The 21,630-nt window shown below is 42.4% G+C and overlaps 1 protein-coding gene across 1 annotated transcript in view; it reads left to right on the top strand.

Annotated features, from left to right (window-relative positions):
• Positions 1-4,154: 4,154 nt before the first annotated feature.
• Positions 4,155-21,630, top strand: part of RAPGEF4 (Rap guanine nucleotide exchange factor 4) — a 337,054-nt gene continuing 319,578 nt past the window's right edge. The window contains 1 exon segment of the mRNA XM_032638316.1: positions 4,155-4,342. Within this exon segment, the coding sequence (XP_032494207.1) occupies positions 4,278-4,342 (65 nt within the window). The 5' untranslated portion in view covers positions 4,155-4,277.

Below are 21,630 nucleotides of genomic sequence, written 5' to 3'. Positions count from 1 at the left end.
AGTAACTGTTCCCGCCCTCCTTTTTCCTCCTCTCTTCCTTACTCCTCTGTTTCTGGAAGGGTAAAAACCAGCAGGTATTAAGTAGGGGCAGAGATAAGCAAGGAAAGGAGAAGCTGACCACCTCCTCTTTCCTAAAAGCTGGACACCTGCCTGTGACCAGCTCTAGATGGTGGAGGAAGAGAGAATTATTATCTTTGAATAAAGATTGAAGTATTTAGTAATATATTGGTTTGGGCATTCTAACAGAAAGACTAATGCTTTCTATTACCTATAAGTGACCGAAAAAGCTATATCCAGTGTCAGGGGTAGAATTACCCTCACTGAGCAAGTTTAAAGGGACAGTGAGAGAAAACATTAAAATTGCTGTTATAACTTCACTCAGGAAGTACTGCTTCTTCAATGAATAGGTTATAGCACCAGCAGGAGCGATGGATGTGTTTTTATAACCTACCTTCCATGAGGTACCTGAAACATGGTGAATCAGATCCTCCCCTTCCACTGGATATGAGTGAATCCCTAATCTTCAGTAGAATTCTCAGAATGGAAAAATGTAGGGCCCTATCCTACTTCTGTGACGACGCTGTCGACTTACATATTGCAATAACTCTCCGGTGGTATGTCCCTGTAGCTGTCCTATGAAGAATGACAGAGCTAGGCATAGACTGAATGAGGAGAAGGTTTTGAGACCCAGTCTAAAAAAGCTTTGCAATTTACAAATGTCACGGCCCTTTAGTATAAGTGATCTCAAATGATTGAAACCAGGTCCCTCTGAAATGCAGAGGGCAGAGACTAATAACAACAATAACAGCTAAGAGTTACTGAGCGCATGTCATGTGGTTGGCACTTATGCTAAATGTCCTATAAGCATCATATTCATGTATAATACCATTAATTTATCCACTTTACAGGTGATGAAACAGGGTCTTAGGCTAAGCAATTCATTTAAGGTCAAACACTTAGTAGAAGATGAAGCTGGAATTTGAACTCAGCTGTCTGTCCTCAAATTCCTAACTTTGAACCTCTGCTCAGATGAACAAAATGGAACTCTTAACATTAAGAAACCCATTCAAGGTTCTACAACTAGCAGTAATTAGCATTAACACACTTGGGTCTTGTGATTTTTGGTCCTCATCTCGTTGGAGATCATCAGTGGAGATGTTTAGCTGTCTCACAGAGCAAAGCTATAGGAAGGAGATTAAGCAGAAACATTTTTGCCAATCAAAATAATAGGCCTCAAAAGAAAGTTTACTATAGTTAATTACACTATATTGTATATTTGAAAGTTACTAAGAGAGTAGATCTTAAAAGTTCTCAACACAAGAAAAAAAACTAGCTATGTATGGTGATGGATGTTAACTAGACATTATGGTGATCATTTTGCAATGAATACAAATATTGAGTCATTATGTTGTATACCTGAAACTAATATAATTATTATATGTCAATTTTAAAAAAAGTTTAGGTAAATTATATCCATATGTTGGAATATTTCGTAGCCAGTAAAAATTTTTAATGAGGATTTCATTTAAACACACAAAGCATTTTTCCATTCCAAGTAGAAAAAGTAGCCTATAAAATATTAATGCTTTCAAGTCTGTATGAATACATGTATCTATACACATATATACATAATTGAATGTAAGCAGCAATTATATGCATGTGTTTATGGGTGTATTTGTGATTGTATCTTTTAAAAATAGAAAATATAGAATGAAATGTGCTAAAATATTAGCAATGTTATCTCTAGGTGGTGGAATTATCGGTAATATTTACTTCTTATTCTACACGTTTATTTATTTTCCCCCTAAAGATCAATACATGTTCTTTTTTGCTTTCCCCTACTAGACAGGTTTATTATTTTTAAAATTATTATAAAAAACCAATTTATAACCATTTTATTCTTATCATGTGGGCAGTCATTTCTGACATGCCTTTTACCCTCATATTATAGACAACCAGCGACACCATCACTCAATGCAAGGGCTTTGGAATCAGACAGACCCGAATCCGGTTCAGGGTCCCCCGCTCCAGTAGCTGAGGGTATGGACCTCTCTGGAGGTTCAGTGTCCCAGTGAGTATATTGGAGTTACTGGAACCTACATCCAGGGCTGGATAGGGACATGTGTGTGCTCTGGGAAAGACAATGATTCTTGGTGCTTCTTCGAAAGGATATTCTTTAAATAATACTTTAATTTCTATTTGGAGGAAAGGCAGGGTCCCCATAGGGCAAAACAAAAGCCTTGCAGTTCATTAGACCTACAGTCCTTAAAATGGACGATAGAGGCCTCGGGCTCTCACTCCCACTCCAAGCAGGTCATCGGTATCTTCCTTCCAACCCAATCAACACTCTCCCCGGAAGTACTGATAAATATTATTTTCTCTAGTTCATTACATTTTCAAAAATATTTGTCCCTTCTTGTGGAGTAACCCTGGACATCTGTCCTTCTGGCTCTGCTTCATAAAATGTTCTGAAGATTAAATAACACATGTAGAGAACTCTGCACAGCATCTGACACTCAGTAGAAGTTCAATAAATGACGACTATTATTAGTGTCATAGCTAAAAACTATGGCAACTCCAAGCCTCCGGTAATGCCAGGTCATGCGCAGTCCTTTTCTCCTCTGGCCTCTAGCTCCTTACCTATAAACATCCTCTGATTAAAGGCATCTTGGGGAAAGCATTTGGTGACCTTGAAATGTTCTCAAGAGTTCTCTGATACCTTTATAAATGAATCTTAATAAATATAGGAGACTCATTTCCTTCTTCATACCTCTAGCATAAAAAAGCAACATAAATACCTTTGGCAATCTTTGTATAGTATAGCATTTTAAATGTTATTTCCCTTAAACACGGTAGAAATCAACAGGATGGGGGTCACCTGGGGGACAAACACTGAGCAGGGAGGTGTTGCTCAGGGAACTGCGGCAGGTCTGAAACCAGATCCTGGCTATGGAGCAGAGGGGAAAGGGCAGATTCTTTGGAGGAGTTTTATTAGGATGAAAAGATGCCAGAATGCACCTGCTGTTTCATTCTCTCCAGTCTCCTTGAACACCCTCTGAGCAGGGGAGTGAGGGGAGGGTAGGAGAGAAAAAAAAACAAAGCGAGGTTAGCAATGCTATGTCTCTTTCCCCATTGTCTGTTCCCAAGTGAACATGAACATCAAAACACTGCTCGGTAGTAGTCTAAAAGATTTGACTTGTCCCCAAATTCCTAAGCAACCATCGGTGTGTAATTTGATTTTTGGCAGAACGTAACTGAACTTCTAGGCATATCATTTGTTTTGTACATCTCCCAGGGGCAGGTGGAGTGACCAGCCACCCATTCCACACTCCAGCCACGGAAAGAAGGGCATGTGCAGCCAGCCTTTCAGGTCACACCAAGCGGTGGGATCTTGGCCCCCAATCCAAACCTCAGTTCTGCTGTGGCCCCACTACTCCCCATTCTTAAGTGTGTGTGTGTGTGTGTGTGTGTGTGTGTGTGTGTGTGTGTGTGTGTTTGATCAAGCAGGTGATGGGAGCCCAAGCAAGTTCAAGGTTCAAGGTCAGCGACTTCAGTCTGTCAAACCCTCAGTCAGCACTGGTCACCATTCTGGCTCACTGGCCTCCCCTTTGGGCTTCCAACCATGCCTGCACTGCCTCTCCGTTCCATCCCAGCCCTCCCTCACCCTTCAGGGGGAAACTAATTCCACAACTCAGAGACCACTGTGGGCGTCCCCAGCCCAAGCCAAGATAGCCCTCCTCTCCATCCCTTTGGAAAGGGGAAACAGCAAAGGTGAGCAAGAAACCGCCAGCAGGTTTTGACAACTGCAGAGGGAAACTAATGGGTTTCTAAGGAAACAGAGAGGCAGCAGCCATTTTAGTGGCATTTGCTGTATGAAAAATACATAGACACTGACACCCGTCCCCCCACCCCCACCCGCGGCGCCTTCCCCCCTCCACGCTTCAGAGGCTCCGAGGTGAGGGGTGGGCTCAGGTCTCCCCGAGACGCAGCAGTCACCAGTCGCAGGTGGCCTGCCACCCGGGGTCGCCCCCAAGCCCCCTCCCTGAAGCGGGCGGGACCGCGGGACTCCCCACCCCCGGGCGCCGCAGTGCAGCGCGGTCCCCGCGTCCCGCCCCTCGGGTCCCTCGCCCTCGCCGGCCCCCAGCCCGGCAGGCCGCTGGGCGCGAGGCGGGCCGGGAGGAGCGGGTCCGCGCGGGGGGCGAGGCGGAGACGAGGCGGCGGCAGAGCGAGCGCGGGAGGTCGCCGCAGCCGGGGGACGCCGCGCGCCGCTGCCCATCATGGTCGCTGCGCACGCTGCCCATTCTTCCTCCTCCGCCGAGTGGATCGCCTGCCTGGATAAAAGGTAGCCGGGGAAGGGCCCCCGCCGGGCCGGGCTCTGCGCGCTGCCCCTGCCCGGAGACGGCTGCAGGGACGCCCGCCGGGGCCGCGGGACGAGGGTCCCCGAGCGGGGAGGGAGCGGAGGGTCCGCACCCGGGACCAGGGAACGCAGATCCCGGTCTCTCATGGGGCTCCCCGTGCACGAGATTTTCACACGTGGTGGAGAAATTGCGGCGCAGTGGGGGAAGCCCCAGCCCCGCCAGTCCCCCCCCCCCCCCCGCCCCTCCTTCACGGTCTCCTCGCCCCCCGCGACTCCCGGCTACGCGCTCGGGTCGGGGTTTATTTTCCTTGGCATCACAGGGCAGAAGAATAGATTCCTACCTTCATCTGGCTGTTCAGACCCTCAGGGGTAAATAAGTTTTAAGGAGGGTGGGGGGGAAAGGCAGGTGCAGAGTAACGTGCTTTTTTTTGTTCCTGAAAGCCAAGGGTGAAGGACCCAGTGGAGATGTCAAGTGCCTTCTGAAATTTTCAGCTTCTGCCCCCGCAGTCGCTTGCCCAAGGTCTGTGTTAGGAAGGTCACGCGGGAGACTGCTTTCGTCTTAATACTCTGCCTCTCGGGAAGAGACCCTTACTCTAAAAAATTAAAACCATAAAGCGTCGTAACTCCCGACGACAGCCCTGTGTTAAGGAGGGTGCTGTGTGTAACAGCGGACTGCAGTTGTTTCCAGGCTCTGACAGCATAATTTTCTGTTTGTCCAGATTGTGGGTTTAGCAGTAAACATTACACAGTATGTTAGCAATTATAGTTTATTACCCTGATTAAAAGGTGATGCATCTGAACTTTTAAGAACTGGGTAAGAAATCTTGCAGAGTGAACTGCCTCTGGTTTTCGAGTTTGATGCAGCAGGGCAGTGATTCATGTCCTGCAGCTATCTGCATGACATCTCTATTTGCATTTGTGTGAAATATTTTACGCTCTGCCATATTGAAATTTTTACACTTAACAGATTCGTAACCAGATCAAACTTGAAAATCTTAAGCGTGACCTGCTCTACATAATTTACTATTATAGGCCTTTGTTGAAAAAAAATAATTTGAGAAAAGCTAAACGTGGCTCATTTGAATAGCTTAATATATCTGAGAAATAATTTTTACTTTCAATTACCACACAGTAGCAAGATTTTTGGCAGGCAGTGCCCTGTTTATGTCTAAGATGATAGTGCTAATACTAGAAGAGTCGCATGCAATACACAGTAAGAGAATTGAAGTGATGGTTATTATGAGGATGTTATTCCTCATACAGAATTATGTAGAGGAACTAAGAGCATGAATAAGTGAAGAGCCTGCTAATGTGATAAGTAAATTAAATTTAATAGTTTAGGAAAGGGCTTCCCTGGTGGCGCAGTGGTTGAGAGTCCGCCTGCCGATGCAGGGGACACGGGTTCGTGCCCCGGTCCAGGAGGACCCCACATGCCGCGGAGCGGCTGGGCCCGTGAGCCATGGCTGCTGAGCCTGCGCGTCTGGAGCCTGTGCTCCGCAACGGGAGAGGCTACAACGGTGAGAGGCCCGCGTACCGCAAAAAACAAAAAAAAAGTTTAGGAAAGATGAATTATCAAAGAAGAGAAAATCAAGTTCTTGTACTTATAAATAATAATGCTATCCTCATGAGTGAATTTTTCAGATAATAGACTGCATATTTCTATTTGCAGAAATTCTTGGCATGCCATTTTTTGAACAGTTAGTAATTCACAGGCAGCCCTTTAGTCAATAAATACTTAAGCAAAAATCTTAGAGCAGTACTAACACTAACACAAGCTAACACAAGGTGACTAACACATTTCTTTTCATAATGTGTATTTGCCCAAACGTTTTTGTTTGGAATGGATTTTTAGAACATAATGCCACAATCTAATCTAATACTATAATTCCATTATGGGGAGAAACCTATGGGGGTGGAGCTGGGGGTGGAATCCTCCATAGATACTGAACCTAGCATTCCTGGAGCTCAGGAGAGCAGACAGATCAATAAATTAAGGGTTTTAAGCCCAGAGCTGTCACCAGTCACAAGTTCTGATCTTGGACATGTCACTTTTATTTCCTTGAGTGTCTGAAAAATGAGGATAGCACTGTCTTACCAAGGATTAGTGGGCCAAATGAAAGAAAAAATTATCATGAAAGTAATTTGAAAACTGTGAAGTGCCATGTGAGCATATTATTTTGTGGTTTTAAAAGAACCTTGCATTTTCCACAGTGTCGGTGCTAGAATTCCTTTGAAGGAGAGTTTAGGAGTGGCAGTCTCATTGTAAGGGGGCCTTGAGGTACTTGTTTTGAAGTTGCATTTTTACTTAGATTGTTAACTTTTTAGGGGAGGAGGAAGATTAAGGGTGCTGGTGGAAGTTGTCTGGGGAAGGCCGCTGAAGTCATTCCTTTTGGGACACTGCCCTCGATATTTCTGAGAAATGCAGTCTTGATGCTCTGTTCCCAGGCACTGTGTTGGGCACTGGGGAAGCAGGAAAAGAAAGATGAGCGTTGCTTATTGAAGGAGGGGGTGGGCGGGTAGGGGTGGGACAGCTACATAAACAACTAACCACAATGCAACGATAAGTGCTTTAATGGAGATGTGTGAGATGCTTTGGGAATGCAGAGGAGAGAGTCTTCAGCTCTGCCAGGTATGCTTCCCACAGGTTCCTACCTGGTCCGTGGAGGTCGAGGGGAACTTTATCAAGCAGAGAATTCTGGGAGCAATGTGAACAAAGACACACAGGTGTGGCATATAAATATGCTCATTTCTTCTCAACCACAAATTCCTCTTGTAATCAAATCAAGAACACAGGAACATATACTCTATTTTTCTAAAACTCCTGATTATGGACATTTTCAAGCACACACATAAACAAAGAGGAAATGGTACAGTGATCCTTGATGTCCTATTTGGAGAAATGATGCTGGGACCTTTTCCACAGCTGGGAAATGTAGTTTAGATATTTGCATCATGCAAGTGTCATGGACAACTAGAAAAAGAGCAACTGAGGGGTTGAAAATAAAAAGGGGAGTTAAAGTAGAAAGTCTGCAGGAGTAAAGATGTATGTAATGAACGTTGAAACAAATTTTAAAAAACAAGGAAAATAATCCCATAGAAATGTTCGTTAAGTGTGCCTAGGAAGTTGTCTTAGACAGGCAATGCTATATAAGCTTGCATGTGGGGAGGTGGGTTAAAAGTATGCAGATACGTGGATTAGGGTGAAGAAAGAAAACCCAAAGCTTTTTATGTATCAAGCATCCAAGTTCTTGGACTATGGTGGGACCCAGAAGGTGAGAGTGTACAAATACTAATTATAAAATCAGAAAGACATTGAGCATTCGGATGGATAAAAATACATTGAAAAAAGTCTCAACAGACAATATTGTTAAAGTAAAGCAAGCTGGGCTTCCCTGGTGGCGCAGTGGTTGAGAGTCTGCCTGCTGATGCAGGGGACACGGGTTCGTGCCCCAGTCCGGGAAGATCCCACATGCCGCGGAGCGGCTGGGCCCGTGAGCCGTGGCCACTGAGCCTACGCGTCCGGAGCCTGTGCTCCGCAACGGGAGAGGCCACAACAGTGAGAGGCCTGCGTATCGCAAAAAAACCCCCCCCAAAAAACCAAGCTTAGTACTACCTCATTGATCTTACAATTTTTTTCTGAGCAGGGATGGTAACTAGAAATGTATTACGTAGTACCCCACTATTTGGGATGTAAAATGCCTTTTTAAAAAATGTGTTGACCATTGTTTTTTAACATTAGTGAAAATATTTTTTCCATAAGATTTTAAGTTTTGCCACTTGTGAATTTAAGAACCATTATAGGTCATAATTCTCATGGTTGGTAAGGGAGTGTTATGAAGGGACCACTCATATTCACAATACATATAGTGAATTGTTGCCAATATTCATCACTATGGGGCAGGAGTTGGCAAACTGTGGCCAATGGGCCAGATCAAGCCGCTGCCCCTGTGTCTCCTGAGCTAAGAATGTTTTTTACATTTCTGAATGGTTGGAAATAAACCACAAGAAGACTAATCTTTTGTGACCCATGAAATTGATATGAAATTCAAATGTCAATGTCCATAAGCACAGTTTTATTGGAACACAGCCACGCTCATCCGCTTAAGTATTGTCTACGGCTGCTTTCACGCTACAATGGCAGGAGACTGTGTGGCCCACAGAGTTTAAAGTATTTACTCTGTGGATCTTTGAAGAAAAAGTTTGCCATCCCCTTTTACAGGTGAAAGAATCTACGTAAGCCATTGACAGAGAAACCACTGGAGATGAAAGTTGTCTTTGTCTGGGAAGGAGTTCACAATGTTTGGTTTCTTGTTCTTCAGTTAGAAGTATAGTGTCAAGGGAGGTCCTTGGCTGATTGGGTTGTTTGGGGACCACTGGTGATGACAGACCCAAGCAGAAAATGAAGCTAACATGATATGGATGTGTAGAAAAGTTGTCATCTTTAAAAACAGCCGAGGAATTTAAAAATTATTAATGTTTCTAAAAATGCCCCTTACATAGTGTCTGTGCATCTGATTTGATCCCCAAATAGATATTGAGTTAGCTATTTTTGACTGGGTTGAATGAGAGTGAAAGAAATCAAGGAACAAATTTGTTAAAAACCAGAATGCTTCATAGCAGACATGGTGAAAGAGGATGACTCAGATATCAAAGAAGCATCAGACGTGGTCCCAGCCTTGAGGAATATAGAAGATCAAAGAAGCACGCAGAGCAGAAGGCTATCGCTGGGGAGGGCTGATGTCTATCTACCCAGGCAGGTCCCAAGGGATGACATTACCCAGGGTTCAGGACTGGTCTTACAATCTTGGAATGCTGACTTGTCAGCACATCAAGAATTAATACATTTTTTTCAGGGACAGATACATAGGCACCAAACTCTCAGAGCCTGTAAAAACCAGAAAGACAGTTCATTAGTTTGAAAATAACATCAGAGAAGTGGATACTGACATCTTTTGGCTAATGTATTCCTTCTCTGGGCAAGCTGTATGGAAATCCAATTGTTATTAGAAGGCCATGTTGTGCATTTACAATGAGAAGCAAAGCTGCCAGGAGATCAGGACACTTATAACTTATGGCCAGCTCATTCTCTTAGAGCGACAGAGCCTGGGAACTGAATTGTAATCAGAAGATAATTCAGGGAATCCTTCAGGACAGTTTGGCCGTCACCTCTTCCAGTTAGAGGACCATTCTATGTGCTCTCATAGCACGCTTTGTCCAACAATGTAATAGCACAAGTCAGACTTCATTGCAATTGCCTATTGACTCCGTTTTGTGTGTCACTTGATGTATTGCTGTATTGTATTGTAGTCATCATTTTATCTCCAGCTTCAGTGCAGCTCCCTGATTGTAGAAAGTGCTTATGGGATCAGGGTGAGATGGCCAGAGGCATCCTCCTCCCCAAGGATGGAGTAGCGTCTGCCACCATGAGGGCAAGGCCTCGCACTGGCCCCCTTTGCCTTGGAAAGGGCTTGAGTGGGCACCAGCGTCTGCCTCTGCTGTTCCTTCTTCGTTTTCTTGGCTGATGTGAATACTTTTTAAGAAATGACATGGCATAGCTCTATTCTAATTTTTATTTCTAAAAGTTTATTATGGAAAATTTCAAAATACACAAAGAGAAGAGAGAAGAGTATAATAATTCTCTTGTCCTACCCCCTCCCCCTCCAAGAGTCATCACCTCATATCCAATCTTGTTTTATTCATACCCCCACTTGTCCCCCACCACTCCCAGGACTATTTTGTTGCAAGTCCCTTTTAGTATTATTTCCTCTGTAAATATTTTGAAATATATCTCTAAAAGCTAGGACTCAATAAAAAATACCATTGTCATATATTTAAAAATATGACATTAATTCCCTAATATGATCAAATATCTAGAGTTCAAATTTCCCCATTTATCTCATAACTTTTCTTCTTTTTTTTTTTGAAGTCTGTTTGTATTAGGATCCAAATAAGTTGTATTTAGTTGATATATCTCTAGGTCTTTTTTTAATCTCTGGATTCTCCCTCTAGCTCTCTCTTTTTCTTCCTTGTGATAAATTTGTTGAAGAAACAGGTTTTGTCTTTTTTTTTGGTTGCGTTGGGTCTTTGTTGCTGCGCAGGCTTTTCTGTAATTGCGGCGAGCGGGGGCTACTCCTAGTTGTGGTGCGTGGGTTTCTCATTGCCGTGGCTTCTCTTGTTGCGGAGCACGGGGTCTAGGTGCACAGGCTTCAGTAGCTGTGGCACGCGGGCTCAGTAGTTGTGGCTCGCAGGCTCTAGAGCTCAGGCTCAATACTTGTGGCACACGGGCTCAGTTGCTCCGTGACATGTGGGATCTTCCCTGACCAGGGATCGAACCCGTGTCGCCTGCATTGGCAGGTGGACTATTAAACACTGCGCTACCAGGGAAGTCCCAAAACAGGTATACTTCTACTGTCTGAATTTTAGTGTCTTTTAATATGTCCCTTTGTCCCCTGTATTTCCTTTTTTTTTTTTTTTTTTTGCGGTACGCGGGCCTCTCACTGTTGTGGCCTCTCCCGTTGCGGAGCACAGGCTCCGGACGCGCAGGCTCAGCGGCCATGCCTCACGGGCCCAGCCGCTCCACAGCATGTGGGATCTTCCCGGACCGGGGCACGAACCCGTGTCCCCTGCATTGGCAGGCGGACTCTTAACCACTGCGCCACCAGGGAAGTCCTCCTTTTTTTAAAATTAATTTCTTAATTTATTTTTATTTTTAGCTGTGTTGGGTCTTCATTGCTGGGTGCGGGCTTTCTCTAGTTGCGGTGAGCGGGGGCTACTCCTTGTTGCAGTGCTCGAGCTTCTTATTGCGGTGGCTTCTCTTGTTGTGGAGCATGGGCTTGTGGAGCACGGGCTCTAGGTGCATGGGTTTCAGTAGTTGTGGCATGTGGGCTCAGTAGTTGTGGCTCACAGGCTCTAGAACACAGGCTCAGTAGTTGCAGCACATGGGCTTAGTTGCTCTGCAGCATGTGGGATCTTCCAGGACCAGGGTTCGAACCCATGTCCCCTGCATTGGCGGGCAGATTCTTAACCACTGTGCTGCCAGGGAAGTCCCTGTCCCCTGTATTTCCTGTAAATTGGTATTTAGATCTAGAGCTTGATTGGATTTAGATATGATTTTTTGGCAACAATCCTTCTCAGAAGTGTTACTTGCATTATGAGTTACAGAATGTCAAGTGCTCTCTTTTTGTGATGTTAGCAATATACTGTTTTTAAACTTTAATACTTTCAAGTTTAAAAGTAAAGATACTTGCCGCTATCTTATCTACAGCTTCTCGAGGGACATCTCATTGTAGCTCCAAAACATGGGAGCGCGACATATGTGTGGAGCAATTAGAGGACAACACACCCTAATATGTAACCAGGGTTAAATTCTGTGGTGCGGGTTCTACCTGTCCTTTCAGGATTTTAGGAAAGGAAAGGTTCAGCCAGAGCTGGACTCCCTCAGATGAGAAGCACATGGGGGATGGTGTGCTCGCAGAGCAATGGGCCTCAGAGAAAGGTACTTGGTCCGTCCCACTCTTGATCCTGCAGCCTAGTCTCCTGGACACAGCCTGGGAGCCCAAAAGAGTCATCAGAGGAAGAGTGGTGCTCAGCAAAGCAAATTCTGCCTCACTGTCTTAGTTTGGGTTCCCCAAAATGGACTTCAGTCTCCTCCAGTGAGGGCAGGATTGGAAGATCCCTTTTAGTTTGAATTTCCTATGAGTTTATAAGATTCCATAGCCCTTCCAGAGTAGCTGCTTCTTATCTTGTTCCAGCTCCCCAACCCCAACGTAGCTAGTTTTTCTTTAGTCAGATTTAGATCCTTTGTTATGCACTTAAACAGTGGCAACAAAGAGTGAATTTTCCCTCTAGTACCTTCAATTCACAGTTGAGGGAATGGGAGAGGAGAGACCGTCTTGGGAATACGGAGAGACTGAGGGAAGAGAAAGAGGATGGAACGAATTGGGTAGGGAGGGTGACAGGGAAAGACCCAGCCAAACATACGAAAGCAAACAATCTGGCTGGAGTGGCGGCGCCGGGGTACCGTGTTTACTCAGCTGCATCCATGTGCATTGCTTGCTTCCCCTGCGTGAACAGAAAAACCAAGCTCTATTACTACCTTCTTTTCTCTTTGCGCACACTCTTCCTTGGAGCACCAATCCATTTCCTGTGCTTTAGCTGAGCAGATTACTTACACTCAGTATCCTTGGTTTATCTTCTAGACCAGATGCATTTCTGTCTCTCTGTTGGATATTCCCACATCAAATATTCCATTAATATTGGGGGCAGACATGGTTTTCCTTCATCTGCCTTTGCTAGAGAGGTAAGAAAAATAAAATACTTATCTTCCCAGCCTCCCTAGAGGTTAGGTACCCACATGATACACTTCTGGCCAATAAGACACAGCAAAAGTCTGCTAGAGGCTTCTAGGGTAGTTTTTGCCTTACTGATGAAAGATACAGATGTACTTGACACTCCTTTGCTCTCTTCCTTCTGCGTGGAATTACTACCTAAAGCCTGGGCCTATGGCAACCATATTGTAATCCCAGAAGGAAGGGCCAGGAGAAATACAGACCCCAATTCTGACTTTGTTCAGCTTCTGAATAGATCAATAGTTGCCTACCTTCAGCTTTTTTGTTGTCAAGAAAAACACACCCTATTTCTAGAAACCACTCTTTGTTAGGTTTTCTATCATTTGCTGTCAAAGCTATCCTTAACCTAACAAGTTGATACTCAGCTTGTCTAAAACTGACTTCATCTTCCTTAACTTCCTTTTCCATTAGTTCCTCCTCCTTACTTTCCTGTTTTATTAATGACACTACCACTCTCATTCTCAAAACTATGCATCACCTTTGTCTTCCCTTTCCTATGTCCCTTGTTGTACCTAACCAGTCACCAGTTCTTCTCTTGGCCTTTGTATTCTACTGCTTTGTTTTAGGGCCTTATCATCTGGATCTGGATCTTTTCATTGTTTCCTTATCCAATCTGGAAAGCATGATATTTTCAAATCAACTTTGTTGTAACATCTGCCAGACCTGGATTCAAATTCTGCCACTTCCAACCCTTTAGCCATGTGATCTTGGTGAAGTTATTAATCTTTCTGAACCTCTGTTTCCAAAGCATCAAATGAGACTACAAATACATACTGTAGGGGCTGTGTTGAGATTTGTGGGCTAATACAAGTGTAGCTGCATGCTCTTCTCTAAGTAGAAAGCATAGTGTAGGCGTTAAGAGTTTGGGAGCCAGACCGTTTTGTTTCAAATTCCAGTGTTTTTTTTTTTTTTTTTTTTTTTTGCTGTACGCGGGCCTCTCACTGTTGTGGCCTCTCCCGTTGTGGAGCAGAGGCTCCGGACGCGCAGGCTCAGTGGCCATGCCTCACGGGCCCAGCCGCTCCACGGCATGTGGGATCTTCCTGGACCGGGGCACGAACCCGTGTCCCCTGCATCGGCAGGCGGACTCTCAACCACTGCGCCACCAGGGAAGCTCCAAATTCCAGTTTTGATTTTATTAATGGTGTAACTTTGGGAAAGTTATTCAGTTTTAGTAGTTGTTTTGTAGATTCCTGAGGATTTTTTATCTAGACAATCTTATTGTCTGTGAATACTGGCAGTTTTGCTTATTCTTTCTGATCTTTATGTCTTGTATTATGTATTTTTCTTGCTTTACTGCCTTGGCTAGGATTGCCAGGACAAAGTTGAACACAAGGGGTGAGAATGGACTTCCTTGAACCAGGAAACATTTCTTTTTTCTCTGTTTCCCCTATTTTTAAAAGAGTGGTGTAATATTGGTGTTATTTCCTCTTATAATGTTTTATAGATATCTTCTGACCAGGAGTAGTCTTTGTGGGAAGTTTTTTGGTGACAAATTCAATCTCTTTAATACATAGAAGACCACTCAGGTTTTCTGTTTCTTCTATGTCAGTTCTAATAAGTTGTTTCAAGGAATTTGTCCATTCATCTAAGTTATCAAATTTATTGGCATAGAATTGTCCCTAGTATTCTCTTATTATCCTTTTAATGTCCTTAGGATATATAGTGATGTTTCCTCCTTCATATCTTATATTAGTAATTTTTGTCTGCTCTCTTTTTTCTTGGCTGGTCTTGCTAGGAGCTTCTCAATTTGTTAATCTTTTAAAAGAACCAATTTTTAGTTGATTTTCTCTATTGTTTGAGAAATTCAATGATTTGTGCTTTTTTACCCCATTTATCCTACTAGCTTTGGGTTTAACTTGCTCTCTTTTTCTGGCTTCTTAAAAAGGAAACTTAGATAATTAATTTTAAACTTTTCTTCTTTTCTAACATGACCATTAAAGCTATGATTTTTTCATGGTCAGCTCCAAAAAGGAAGCACAGTTATTTCATTATTCAGTATTTACAAAAAAAAAAATTATTTCTGCCAGAGAAGAACAATTAATCAAGCTATTAGTATGCTAAGTAAGCATATTAAATAGGATGATACTGGGACCTGTTGACTTCTTCAACCTCATGGAGAAGATACTGTGCAGCATGATGAACAATACCCTCCACAATATCCCAACAGCGAATTCAGCAACGGGTTTCATAGGGCTCTCAATATATCTTGACAGCATAATGCCAAAGGGACACTGAAAGAGAGTATTTCTCCTGGGGGCCAATCTAATATACAGATTTTTTCATTGTTTAATTTAATCCTGAGATAGATTTTAGGCTGTTTTAGAAACAGATGGATTACTTCTCTTTCAGAAACTCTTCCATAAATACTGTTTTTTCACATCTAAGCTGCTGATAATTGATAAAATTGGGTAGCAATGTCTTGAAGTCATATTTTTCGATAGCTACCTGGAGTGCTACTATGCTGTATTGTTGGGTAGATGAAGAGTTATATGACTCTGGACTTAGCCGAACATGGAGGAAAATTACATCCTCATTTGATAGCCAAACAAGACTGTATGTCTTAATGGTGGTCCAGCCCTTGCCTGTGAAATTGTGGGGGCAAGGGTGTATTCTCAAGGAGGAATGTTGGTGCCTCTCTACACACAAATGGTGGTCAAGAGCCTGGCCCCTGTAATTGTTGCCATAGAAACCGAGGAACATGTGTTAATTGCACTGAAGCATTCTTAAAATGAGTAGTATAATTTTCCGAAAACCCTTTTATGGAATAAAACTGTAAGATGTAGGCATATTAAATAGAATGACTTGCTCAATAGGATTATGACCTATAAATTGGTTGGAAGTTCAAGAACCTCTCTTTTAATTAAATGGGGAAGTACTTTTTAAAGGCCCTTAGAAAAGGCTTAATTGTTAGAGATGTTGAAGACAAATAGAAGAGACCTTTGATGGGAAGTAGACGTTGCTTGGAACTTGATAATTTGATTCTTGATACTGTATATGACATTTCAATTCTGTTTAAACCTCAGATGAAGGCATTAGTGTCTTGCCTCGTGTTCAGGCTCTGACAGCCTTATTCTTTTACTTATTGATTGGCTACTTATTGAACATGTTACAGAAAAAGTTGAGTTCTTAAACCTTATGTGTTTTCTTTATAAACTCTTTAAACAAACCTGAGATATAAGAAAGTTCTGTCTCTCGGGTCCCTTGCCGAGGCTACTTTTGTCACTCCTCTACCCTTCTCTTTCTCCCTGTGTCACGCTCCTTTCCTCCTTCCTCAACCCAAATGTGCTGTAAGAAAAGGATATGATCTGAGCCCTCTCCTTTCCTACTGTTCATTCATTCGTTCAGAGATTTTACTCTCCACTTTCCATGTGCCAGACATTCTTGCTGGGGATAGGTTATTAAGAAAAACTGACATGGATCCTGACCTCATGAATTTACATATTAGTTGGGAAGACATTAATTAGTTCAGTCAGTCCTTCAAAAAACTATTTGTTGAGTACCTACTGTGTGCTGGATACTGTTCCAGGTGATAAGGAACACAGTGGTGAACGAAACAGGAGAAGTTAGGTGGTAAAAAAGGCTATGAGGCCAAAGGTAAGAGGATATGGAGTGAAGGAGTCAGGGAACAGACACATCTATACTACAGTGTCAGATAGTGGTAAGACTACTGAAGGAAAACAAAGTAGAGAACAGGGGAAGAAATTGAGGGGTGGTGGCGTTTTAGGGAGGGTAGGCAGGTTTCCGCAGAAGTCAAATATGATCAAAGACCTTGAATGAACTGAGAGACCATCTAGTATGCATTTACGTCAGTGTAATCCATGCTTTACTAACTAGGTGGTTGAGGTATCTTAGAGAACATGGGTCAGGTAGTGCCTGTGATGAGGACAGAGGCTGAATACGTGTGGTAGTGCCCTTTTGTTTGGTTACAAGGCCTTATTTTGAGAAAATACCTGTAAGATAATAGAAAAAATATATATGTATATTGATTTCTGTCCCCTGTTCCTGGCACTGAGCTCCTAAAACTCTTGTCATTTCCTAAATGATAAAAACACCAGGAGCATCTATTGTCCTAATGTTTGTCTCTGACCCTGCTCCTGATGCAGGGCTCCTGAAACGCTTGTAAATTTCTAAGTGATCAAAGTACTAAGAACGTCTTTTGTTCTACTGACACAACTCTGGGTGGGCTTCTAGATGGCTCCTGGATGGGGTCTGGTCACCAGAAAGACCAAGCCATGATTAGAAGCTTAGAATTTTCAGCCCTACCCACCCCCATCCTCCAGGGAGGGGAGAGGGGCTGGAAATGGATTTAATAATTGATCATGGCTATGTTAGGAAGCCTCCACAAAATCCCAATAGTAGGGGATTCAAAGAGCTTCCAAGTTGGTGAACACATCCACAGCCGGGAGCATGACACACCCCAACTCCACAGGGACAGAAGCTTCTGTACTCGGGACCTTCCAGACCTCACCCTCTGTATCTCTTCATCTGTCTGTTCATCTATATCCTTTATCATATTCTTTAATAAACTGATAAATGTAAGTAAGTGTTTCCCTGAGTTCTGTGAGTTCCTCTAGCTAACTAATCGAACCTGAGGAGAGGGTAGTTGGAACCTCTGATCTATAGCTTGATTGGTTAAGAACACAAGTGATAACCTGAGTTTGCCACTGGAATCTGGAATAGGGGTGAGGGATGCAGCCTTGGGGGACTGAGCCCTTTACCTGTGAGATCTGATGCTATCTCTGGGTAGATAGTGTCGGAACGGAGTTAAATTGTAGGACACCCAGCTGGTATCAGAGACTTGCTTGCTGTTTTGGTGAACTCCCCTACCACATTTGGTGAGCAGAACTGTCAAAAGTGAAGCATTCTGTGTGAGTGGTAAAGGAGACTCAGAGGAGAGAAACACGGTAGGGAAGAAGGAAGAAAGCTGAGTTTTTCATTTATAGTACCTAGAGCATATTATTGCTTTTGTGGATGTAATAGACAAAGGTAATTTCAGAAAATGGTGAAAAGGATAAATTCTGAAATTTTGGTTTATCCTTCAAATATTGTTACCTAAAGATATTTAAAATGCTGTTCATTTAGGTCTTCATTATACTAATTTTTTCTTTTTTCTTTTTTTCTTTTTTTTTGCGGTACGTGGGCCCCTCACTGCTGTGGCCTCTCCCGTTGCGGAGCACAGGCTCCGGACGTGCAGGCTCAGCGGCCATGCCTCACGGGCCCAGCCGCTCCACAGCATGTGGGATCTTCCCGGACCGGGGCACGAACCCGTGTCCCCTGCATCGGCAGGCGGACTCTCAACCACTGCACCACCAGGGAAGCCCTCATTATACTAATTTTTGAGAAAAAAGAAAGCTATCTCTAGAGAATTGATGAGCACCATACAGATCAGGAAATGTACTATCATTTAAATGAGTTTCGAAAGATACTGTGTATATGGTTTTGACCATGGATGCTGATGGCTGACTGATAGTGGTATCAACATCCCCATCCTACTGATGCACTTTTTGGTTTCATAGTTAGCCAGTTTAGTTTTATCAGTGATGAATTTGTCTGGTACCTCTGTGGGGTCAGTGTTCTCTTAAGACAAGCCTCTCAGACAAATACACCAGAGCAAGAAAATGGTCCTGAAAACCTATAAACTCTAGCAATTTTTCATGCTGAGGATTTGTTCACTCTCTTAAACAACTTTTCTATCATTATACTACCATCTGCCTTTTGATAATGTTTTGTATTGAATTCTTATATTTTCCTCATCAACTAATTAGATGATATGGCAATATAAATTTTTTCATGTCAAAAACTGAAGACAGCTTGAGAGTAGTTAAGTGTCTGTGTTGATGTTAAGGTAGTTGCATGCAGCAGACTCATTGTAAAATCTTCCTTGGTGGTACTTGAAGATCTGATTTGTGAGAGTTAGAGCTTTCTAATCAGTAACCAAGTTTTACATTTTATTTATGGAAAATAATTGAAATACTTAGACCAGGAATCCCTATTTAATTACCCAGGTCATCAGAGCATAAATGGGAAGCCCCCTATTGATACAAAAATGTGCAATTACAGAGAATACTGACGGGACCATATAATAAGGCGGCTTCATCTATAGGGCAGATCTCCGAAGCATGGCCAGACTTAGAGGCCAGCTGGTTGACTGGGAATAGAAGACAGTTTTATTGTGCTCTTTCATCTTCTGTACGTTATCAGCTTGTGAATGCACCTTATCTTTTCCTCAGTTGAATTTTCCATTATCTTTAGTGTTTTGCTTCATACCTTTTCAGCACTTCATGGGATATTTATCTTAACAACTTTAGAGGCTCATTTTAGAATTCAACATTCAACAGATTATGAATATTAAAGTTCATTTGAAAAACACCTGTTGGGGCTTCCCTGGTGGCGCAGTGGTTGAGAGTCCGCCTGCCGATGCAGGGGACATGGGTTCGTGTCCCGGTCCGGGAGGATCCCACGTGCCACGGAGCGGCTGGGCCTGTGAGCCATGGCCGCTGAGCCTGCGCGTCCGGAGCCTGTGCTCCGCAACGGGAGAGGCCACAACGGTGAGAGGCCCGTGTACCGCAAAAAAAAAAAACAAAAAAAAAACACCTGTTGTATTTAGGTGGTTAGTATGTTTTTGGCCTCTATCATTAGAAGTAGGTAAAATAGCCACAGGAGAAACAAACAATGACACTGCCCCTCAGAGAAGCTTACAGAAATCAAAAGTGGACATTACTTAAGCCTGATGTTGTTTGGGATTACCTGAAAGAGAATCATAAAGTAGTCAAATTGCAAAATGGAAATAATTTAAAAATTTGTATATCTTATTCATCACTTTTAGGGAAAGAGTATAGGTATTAGGGAGACGTGAGAGTGAACAGTAATAAAGTAAAACAATAGGATGGAATGAGTTTTTAAATGCTGGGAAATTATCTAAAGGGAGCGTCTCTTCTTTCCATTTTAGTTTGGCTAACCTTGGTTTTCTTTTATTTATTTACTTACTATTGATTTTTACCTTCCTGTAAAGAATTTTGCAGCCAAATTCTGCCACCGAAGAATGCCTCTACAAATAGAATAGCACTTGAATTTCTTTCTTTTGAATCGGGACAAGCAGCACAGGCATAAAATTGATTTTATGCGCTGACCTCTACTTACAATTATATAGCAGAAACTTCATCAACAGGAGTTTTATCTTGTAGGACTTCTATTGAGTGAATTAAAAGAGATTTTAAAAAGTGAAGGGTGAGTAATAAGGGAAATTATAGGAGAAAAGTAAAACATGAAAAAGTCCCACTGTTGTTTAGATGCTAAAGCAGACATCGGAGACAGCAGCACGACTCCTTGGCGTGACATGAGAGCAGTTGCTCTCACCACGTCCTTTTCTCTCTTTTGGTTTGTGAGAGCAGTTGCTGACTTGCAGCTGAGAGCTGACAGTAGGCACACACACTTTGCTTCTTTTTGAGAGTGTTACAAGTTGACACGTATTGACACGTCTTTCTCCTTCCCAGAGGGAATGACAGGAGCTTATGAAAGGTAATGAACTGTGATTTGAAGTACATTTTAATTGGGGGCAAATCAAAGCATTTCTGGCTTATAATTATTAATTTATTTCTGCAAACCCTATCACCAGGAATAAATGGTCATAAAATTTTAGCGTGTTTTCCCTACAGTATTTTTGGTATGAGTATTTTTTTAACCTGTTTGAGCTCATACTTTAAGATTTCATTCCTCTTAAAATTAACCTTATAGGATGATCATTTTCCTAGATTATTAAAAATTCTTTGTAAATATGATTTTTATTGGCTGAAATCATATGGATCATATAGCATACGTGTTTTCTTATTGTTGGACTATTAAGACATATAAAAATGATTGTTGCTGTTATCAGTGATGCCGTCACCTTTTATATTCAGTTTTTCCTTTGTTTTAGATTACTTCCTTAGGACAGAGATATCCATAGAACTAAAATTAGTTAATGTGTGTGAAGAGGTTTAAGAGCTTTGATACATATCTTCAAATTACTTTTCATGAAGACGGTAAGATAGCTGCTATTATCTGTATTTTACAATAAGGAAACGGAGGTTTAGAAAAGTTAAATTATCCGTCCAGGGTCACAAGGCTGGTAAATGCCAGGGACCAAGTTGGGATGAAACCCCATTGCCTTTCCACTATAATGGTGTTTCAAGTATGTTCCTTGTAATGTTCATAGACAGTGCAAGGAAAAAAAAGGCTCATGATAGAAAATGTGGGAAATGTTATTTCTGTCTTTTTTTTTTTTTTACCATCTTTATTGGAGTATAATTGCTCTACAATGTTGTGTTAGTTTCTGCTGTACAACAAAGTGAATCAATCATATGTATACATATATCCCCATATCCCTTCCCTCTTGCATCTCCCTCCCACCCTCCCTCTCCCACCCCTCTAAGTGGTCACAAAGCACCAAACTGATCTCCCTGTGTATTTGTGTCTTCTAACTGAGCCCTAATCCCAGCACACCTCCTCAGGGCATACCATTTCCCAAATATTTTGGCCAATTACATGTTTCCTAAATTATAATAGCCTCAAATTACCCAGAGTTCTGAAAACCTGCTGAAACAAAGTTGATCAGACTGCTCTGTTTTAGAACACAAGATTAATTTCTGGATATACAACAATAAACAAATGGCTGAAAGCCAAACGGGATAGTTATTTACAGTGAGTCTTCAGTTATTTAGCATCATAGAGAAGTTAATTTCAAATTTAATTGGAATAAATCTCAAGTTTATCCCAATTAATCCTCCAAACTTGGCGTAATTTAGTAATTCTGGTGGAAATGGTATTTAATGGTATTTATAAGTGGTATTTCGTATAACTCCTTTTCTAAAGTACGCTGAGTATCATTTTCCTTTTACTTAATGATTGAGGCTCAATGTATTGAACACGTTAGCATCCGTATTATAA

Source organism: Phocoena sinus, chromosome 7, assembly GCF_008692025.1.
Source record: "Phocoena sinus isolate mPhoSin1 chromosome 7, mPhoSin1.pri, whole genome shotgun sequence".
NCBI classification, from domain to species: Eukaryota; Metazoa; Chordata; class Mammalia; order Artiodactyla; family Phocoenidae; genus Phocoena; species Phocoena sinus.
The sequence above is the reverse complement of the archived record's forward strand: the minus strand, read 5'-3'. Positions and strand labels throughout refer to the sequence as shown.